This window comes from Chlorella variabilis (assembly GCF_000147415.1).
Source record: "Chlorella variabilis unplaced genomic scaffold CHLNCscaffold_17, whole genome shotgun sequence".
Lineage (NCBI taxonomy): Eukaryota > Viridiplantae > Chlorophyta > Trebouxiophyceae > Chlorellales > Chlorellaceae > Chlorella > Chlorella variabilis.
The window spans coordinates 78172-85523 of NW_005435071.1; the positions used below are offsets into that span (position 1 = coordinate 78172).

Genomic DNA, 7352 nt, shown 5'->3' on the forward strand with positions numbered 1-7352 from the left:
CGCCCAGGCGGGGGCAGCCACACACACTCGCACAGCCCCAGCCCCCCACAAAGGCACAGGCGCAGGCAGGCCACCCCACCGCACCCCGCCCCACCTCCTTGGCGATCCAGGCGGCGCGCTTGCGTACCGCCCGCTCCTCCTCCCGTGCCCGCACCACCACCCGGGACTCGAGGTCCAGGTTGGAGCGCTGGGCGGCGTGGGCGTAGCTGCAGGCAGGCGGGGGCAGGGACAGGGGTGGGGCGGGCAAGGCAAGGGAAGCAAAGGGAGGCTGGTTTGTGTGTGACAACATGCTTTGTGCTGAGCGATGCGCGCGCGGAGCGGCGGGCAAGCAGCCGCCCGGCGCCTGCGTGGCGGCGTGTGCGGCCCGCCAGCCTGCCCACCCAGCCACCCGGCACGGCACGGCGTCGCCGCAAGGCCGCCGCAACAGCGTCGCCCCTGCCCACCCACCGCTTGGCGCTCTTCAGCTTCCAGGTGCGCTCCTTAGAAAACTCCTTGGCAAGCCACTGCGCGTGTGTGGAGGGGCCAGTGGCAGGGCAGGGCAGGCAGGAGCAGGGCAGCGGGATGAACAGGATGGGGCGAGGGTGAGGGCAAGCACTGATTGAATCGACCTTTGTAACGCCCATTGTGCGAGGCACGGGCGGGACAGCAGGATGAGGCAGGAGCAGGCCGAGGCCGAGAGAGGGCCGGAAGGGCGGGGGCTTGCCGGAGCAGGGCAAGGGAGGGAGGAGGGCGGCCGGCGGCGAGGCAGCAGCCTCTGCAGCCCCGCCAGCAACATGCGCCTGCCTCCCTCTGGCCCCTCTCTCCCTCCCTCGCTCACACTCCCTCCCTCTGCCCCCTGCCAAACACTCACCGCCATCTCCTCAAGCAGGCAGTCCCAGTGCGTCTTGCCGCGCTTGGGCTCTGGGCAGGGCGGCACCTGCGGGCGGGACACCGAGGCAGTACACCCAGGCAGGCGGCCCGGCGCTGGCATCAGCGCCGGCGGCAGACGGGCCAGCCCACGGCGCGCGCCCCACCCACGCCACCAGCCAGCCAGCCCGGCGCTACGGCCGCGCCGCTGGATGCCGGCTGGAGCCAACTGCCTGGCTGCGCAAGCGACAAGGCTGCCGGGGGGGGCTGCCTCCTCGCACCTTGAATGCCGACAGCACCGCACGGATGCGAGCCGCCTCTGCCATCACACCCGCCTCCTCTGCCTGCACACGCTCCTCCTCCCGCCGCCGCTCCTCCTCCGCTGCGGCCGCCGCCGCCTCGTCCACCACCTCCGCCGCCTCCTCCCCGCCCTGCTGCTGCTCCTGCGGCGGCTGCGGGTCGCCACCGCCGCCGCCCGGCGCGGGCGGCTGCTCGCCTTCGCCGCCTGCCGCTGCGGGCGGCACCTGCGCTGCCTGGCCGTCATCGGCCGCGGGGCCGGCCATCGCCGCCAGCCCGGAGTCCTGAAGGTGGAGGATCCGGTGGGGAACAAGGTTGCAGGGGGCAGAGGGCAGCCAGGCACACTGCAGAGAGGGGAGAGTGCCGGCGCCGCTGCCAGCCAGTCGCCCCGCCCAAAGCCGCCGCTGCCAGCACGCACCTGCGACCTGCGCCGCGGAGGCATTGCCTTCCTGCTCCTGGCTGGTTAGTAGGGCATGTCGACAGGGCAGAGGTGCGGGCTGGGAGCCGGGGAAGGCGATCAGGGAGGGGTGCAGTGCTTGGTTGGATTGAGCCCTAGGACCGCGCGGTTGGGCTATACAAATGTCTGAAACGCAACAGAAATGTCGCTCAGAGCCTCCCGATAGCCCCGCAAAGGCCGGTGCAGAAAGATAGCTCAGGGGCTGCAGCCCACGGATTCAGAAGTTCTGGGACGAGGCAGGTGCGATGGCAATCGCGCTGGGCGGCTCTGTGGCTCGCACAAGTGCAGGCCGCCGTACTCACAGTGTACTGTGCACAGATGTCGGCGCTCCCCGTAGAGAGGCCCGATCGCCCAGTGCGCGCATTCGCAGGAGTGAGGACGCCGATCGCCGCTGTTTTAGGGGGTTTCGAGCGATGTTTGCGTTGGCAGCAGGCTCTGTTGCTGCCGCCCGCTGCTGCCCACGCCCCCGCACCGCGCTCCTGCCCTCCTCCGTTCCCAGGGTCCGAGCGACATTCACCAGGTACGGCGCCGCTGGTGCCGAGTGGTTGGCTGGTGGCGAACTGCCGCCTCTGCCTGCTTGTTGCGGCTCGGCACCTGCTGCTTGCTTGATATCCCCCTGCCCCCTCACCTCCCCGCCGCCTCCGCAGCAGCAGCAGGATGAGCGGTGCAGCGCGGCGGCGCTCCGCCGGCGCAGCAGCCAGCCCCGCCAGCCACCCCGTGGTGGCGGCGGCGGCGGCGGGTGAGGGCGTGCAGGGCGAGATGCTCGAGCCCTCCACCTCCAACAAGCGCTGGGTGCGCCTGCTGGTGCTGTCAGGTGGGGCATGGGCGGCCCTGCGAACCGGCGGAGTTTGAGCTGAGGCGTTGGGGCAGGGGGGCCGAAGCGCCAGCAGCAGGCAGCGGCACCTGCGCTGCTGTGCAGTGCCTCACTTGTTTTACAGACAGAGACGCCAGCCGCAAGGACCCCTCCCTCCCTCGCCTCCCTTGGCCAGCCCCACCTACCCCGTCCCCACCCGCTGTGGCCGCCACACGTCTCCACCCCTGCCCGCAGCCACGGTTGCGGCGGCGGCGCGCGGCACCGCCTACCTGCCCACCGCCGGCGTGGCGTTTGTGCACCTGCTGGCCTATGGCATCTGGCTGGGCTCCCTGGTGTGGACCTCCTTTGTGGCGGGTGCGCCTGGCCGGCTTCCCCCTGTGCCCCTGCGCTGTTGCATGCCCTACTGGCCTCGCGAGCTGCAGGAGCAGAGGCTGGGCGCGCCTGCCCTTCCTCTCAGCCCACCCTACCTGCCACATTGCTGTCAGCTGCCTTCCGCAACCACCCAGCCTCTGCTCCTCTCACTTATGTGTTTGTTTTCGTGGGCCTTGCTTTAGTGAGCCAGGACACCAGCACCCTCCCACCCCCCATCCACCGCAGGCATCACGATGATCAGGCACCTGCCTCGCCAGACCTTCGGGCGCCTGCAGGCCCGCCTGTTCCCCAAGTACTTTGCCCTCAGCGCCGCCTGCACCGCCATCCAGCTGGGCGTGCTGCTGTTTGCCGCCGCCGCCCCGCCCGCCAAGCAGCTGGTGCTTGTGGGTGAGATGGGCGCCGGCTGGGGGGCCGGCTGGGGGGCGGCGGGATGAGCTGGCAGACGCTGGGCTGTGCCTGGCGGCAGGAGGCGGGGCCACGAGCCCGGTCCTGGCTCCCTTGTCTGCCCCCGCGTGCATCGCCACCACCACCGTCCCACACATAACGCCCATGCACGATCCAATCTTCCAACCATGAACCCCCGCCTGCAGGCCTGGGCCTGGCCACCTCCCTGCTGAGCCTGCTGGTGGTGGAGCCGATTACCACCAAGGTCATGTTCCAGCGGTACGAGCTGGAAAGCGCGGCGGGGCCGCGGGACGAGGGTGAGCGGCTCGTCCTCGAATCAGACCTCTGCTGGCTGGCAGCGGGGTGCCTGGCTGCCTGCTTGCCGGGCCTGCACCGCCCGCCGCCGCCTGCTGCGCGGCCGCTGCGGCATGCCGGCGTGCGTCGGACGCCTCCCCGCATGCTCCATGCTATGCCTGCTGCCTGCCGTGCTCGGGCCCCCTGCCCGCCACCCACCACCCACGCCCGGGACGCCCCCACCATCGCTGGCGCAGCCGCCATCACCGCCCTGAAGAAGAGCTTTGGCAACTGGCACGGCATCTCCTCGCTCATCAACCTGGGCACGCTGATCACAGGTGGGCCCTGCAGTACCATGCGTACTGCACAGTACACCCGTTTGCCTGTACCTTAGGGTCACCTACGGCCTTGCTTGCGGGCTGGCACGTGCCTCGTGCTGCTGCGCCGCGTGCCGTGGCATCACCTGGCTCCCGGGCGGTGTGCCGTGGGCGTGAACGCTGCCTGACGCTGCCCCCCGCCTTGTGCTGCAGCCATCGGGCACGGCTGGTGGCTGGCCAGCAAGCTCGTCGGCATCCTGGCCTGAGGCGCCAGGCGCTGCCAGCTGGGTCCGGGCAGGCGCAGCGGCATGCGCTGGGCTGAGAGGCGGCTGGCGCTGCTCCAGCTAGCACTGCTGCCGCCATCTGCGCAAGCCACGTGAGAGGCCCGACCAAACCCCATGAGGAAGCCAACCTATTGGGCATGCGGCACAGGCCCATTTTGGTGACAGACCTGCTCCCCCACCTCATCAACCGCTTGCATATATCTCGATCACTTTGCATTACAGTATTGACAAGAATGGAACAATAACACGGTTTAAAAGTGAATGGCAGAGCGGGTGGGACGCCATGGCAGGGCGGGCAGGCCAGGACCAGGCCATGCACGGGCACACAAGCTGCCTACCAGCACACCAGCGTTTGGGGCATGGCAGGCGTGGTCAAGGGTGGTACGGTGTGGGTGTGCAAGCTCCCCCACTACAGCAGGCCTCCCGCCACCTGGCTGCTGGTGCTGCTGTCGCTGGGGGCGGCCTCCAGCGCGCAGCTCCACAGCGCACGCAGCGGCAGCCGCTTGTCGCCCTGCAGGCCAGCAGGCAGAGGGGGGAGCGCGGAAGGTGGGCGGCAGGCGGGTATGAGGACAAGCATGCAGGCAGGTAGGCAGGTAGGCAGGTGGGGAGGTGGGCAGGCAGGCAGGCCGATACCCCAAGCGCGGCAACCTGGGAAGCCGGGAACGGGCAGGAACACCCCGCAGCAGGACCCCCTCCCCACATTAAGCCCGCAACCCGCATCGCACTGACAGCGCCAGCCAGCACCCCCACCCCACCCCACCTCCAGCAATGCGGCGATGGGTGGGCAGGCCAGGAAGTCCCTCAGCTGCTGCTCCTGCTGGAAGCGAGCCAGCAGCATCCGGTCGGGAGCTCCCAACACCGGCGCCGCACCCGCGGGCGCCGCCGCGCCGCCATCAGCCCCCTCCTGCTGCTGTCCGCCGCCGCCGCCCGCGCCGTGCCGCGGCGGCGACAGGCAGCGCCCGTGGCTGCACTGCACCGCCCCAAAGGCCGAGGACAGCGCCAGCTGCTGGGCCAGGGAGAGAAACTCTTCTGCATCCCCGTCGCCGCTGCCCTCCTGCAGGGCAGGGGATGTGCGGGAAAGTGGGTGTGGGTGGCAGGGCAGCAGAGATGAGGTAGGCCGCGCGAGGGGGGCTCGTGCGGCGCCCGCACGTCTGCACCGACAGCGTGCCGCCGCCCCCCAACGGCATGCCTCCCTTCCCCAGCCTGCCGCTCTTGCGGTATGCCTCCCGCCCAGCCTGCCCAGCCGCACGCGCACACACACACACACACACCACCTCGCACCTGCACCGCCACCACCATCCCTGCGGCACACACACCAGCCACCCCGCACCTGCACCCCCAGCGCCACCACCAGCTCCAGCCCCGCCTCCCACTCGCCGCCCCTTCGGAAGATGGCCTCCAGCTCGTTTGGCACGCAGCCCAGGAAGTTGAGGGTGGACATGGCTGCAGGGGGCAGGGCGGGGCAGGGCAGGGCAGGAGGAGCGGTATGTCCAACTGTCCCGCCCGAAGGAAGGACATCAGGGCAGGGGCAGCAGGCACAGCAGGCAGGGGGCACGGGAAGGGGAGGGGGATCTATGGCGGGGCTTGGGGTGCAGGCGGGGAGGCAGCGGCGTGGGCACAGAGGCCTGGCAGGCGCGGGCAGTGGGGCGGCTAGGCACCGCGGCGGAAGAGCAGCGAGGGAGAGGGGACAGGCAGGGAGGGGAGCGGGCGCTGGCTGTGGCCACGGCAGCAGCCGCGCCTGTGCCGTGCGGTGCGCCGGATCCCCCGAGCACCAGCTGCACCCGAAGCTGCGCCTCGAACCGCTCCAGGCTGGCGGCGCTGGCGTAGCGGAAGAGGACGGCGTGGGAGTAGGGGGCCGGCGCCTGCGGCGAGGCTGCCGCCGCGGCGCCGCCACTGGGCGGAAAGGCAGCGAGGGCGAGCGGCCCTGCGACGCCACAGATGGGGCCTGCCGCCACATACTGCAGCGACCACATGCCGTCCACCAGCTGCGCCACCTCCTCCTGCAGCAGGGATGGCAGCGGTGGTGGGCCCGGCGGCCAAGCGGCGTGAGCACGGGCGCACGATGCGAGACGCGGCACCGGCCAGCCGCGCAGGAGGCAGGGCTTGGCAGCAGCGCTGCCAGGCCTGCACCCGTGAGCGCCTCCGCTGCTGCAGGAGCGCTGACCTCGCTGGTGCCTGGAGGAAAGGAGAGGAGGTGCAGGGACTCGGCTACAGTGGCTTGCGCACGGCCGGCGGCGGCGGCGGCGCCCAGCGGCCGCCACGCCATGCTGCTTCGTCCGAAGACCGGGCACGCCCTGATGGGCGGCGGCGAGGGTGCGGGCCGCGGGAGGGGCTGGCGAAGTGCGCAGGTGAGGCGGGACATGAGGCCAAGCGCCTCCCTGCTCAAGGGGTTGGATTCGCGCTCGTAGAGGTTGCAAACGGTCGATCTGATGCGATGGCTGCAAAACAACACTTCATGGTGGGATGAGGTGGCGGCAGCAGACGCAGCATGTGTTGCCCGCTGATGTGGCACCTCCCCCGATTCGTCTGGCTCATCAGGCACGCTCTCTCCCGCGATCCCTCCCTTTCCTTCGCCTTTCAGAGTCTCTAAGGCTTCTATTTCTCCCCTCCCGCACCCCGCAGCTGCCGCAAATTTAAAATTATGAACCAACCTGTCATCCTTTATGCCTTAGAACGGCGCCAAAACGGCGCCAAGAATGTGTTTCTCACTAAGTCAGATGTAGAGGGCATCATCCGGATCAAGCAGGGCGACCAGCAGGCGCCCTCAGGCCGGCGGCGGCGGGGTGCGGGAGGGGGGGCGGCAGTGCAGGGCGGCGCCAAGAACTACAGCAAGAAGGTGCTGCAGTTCTTCCAGGTGCTGAAGGGCGCTGGCGGTCAGGACATCCTGTGCCGCTGCGTCAAGCGCAGCGGAGAGTGGCGGTGGTGCCCCGTGGTGCCGCTCGAGGAGCTGCCCCGAGTGATCAAGGAGCACCACGAGCGGGCGACTGGCTTCAGCGGTGTGGAGAAGCTGTACACACATGTGAGTGATACAAGGGGTGCAATGATGCCGCCAGACCAACTGGAGAGTGCTCTGCATCAGGCAGCAACCGGATGCATCGCAGCAAGCACGGGGGGTGCGGCACGGCCAAGGTGGCGCTGCCCTCCTCTCCATCTATCCCTCCTTCCCTCCCTCACGCCGCGCACTCCCCTGGTCCTCCTTTGCTGCTCTGCTGCCTTTCCTGCAGCTGGCCTACAACGCACCCACCGAGCTGGCAGCTGGTGCTGACGGCCAGGTGCCCTTCCTCTAC

General features: G+C 69.9%; 2 protein-coding genes across 2 annotated transcripts in view; one reads left to right on the forward strand and one right to left on the reverse strand.

Moving 5' to 3' along the window:
• CHLNCDRAFT_136617 (hypothetical protein) overlaps positions 1 to 1585 on the reverse strand; it is a gene marked incomplete at both ends in the record, with an annotated part of 4190 nt that extends 2605 nt beyond the window's left edge. Inside the window, 5 exons of the mRNA XM_005845565.1 lie at positions 95 to 206; positions 448 to 503; positions 851 to 916; positions 1128 to 1427; positions 1562 to 1585. Of these exons, the coding sequence (XP_005845627.1) occupies positions 95 to 206; positions 448 to 503; positions 851 to 916; positions 1128 to 1427; positions 1562 to 1585 (558 nt within the window). The remainder of the gene's footprint in view (positions 1 to 94; positions 207 to 447; positions 504 to 850; positions 917 to 1127; positions 1428 to 1561) is intronic.
• Positions 1586 to 2257: 672 nt separating this feature from the next.
• Positions 2258 to 4047, forward strand: CHLNCDRAFT_136618 (hypothetical protein; the record flags this gene model as incomplete). Its single annotated transcript, XM_005845458.1, has 6 exons — positions 2258 to 2414; positions 2649 to 2768; positions 3012 to 3173; positions 3377 to 3487; positions 3722 to 3802; positions 3995 to 4047. The coding sequence occupies 6 exons, from the start codon at positions 2258 to 2260 to the stop codon at positions 4045 to 4047; spliced, it is 684 nt and encodes a 227-aa protein (XP_005845520.1).
• Between the last annotated feature and the right edge of the window lie 3305 nt (positions 4048 to 7352).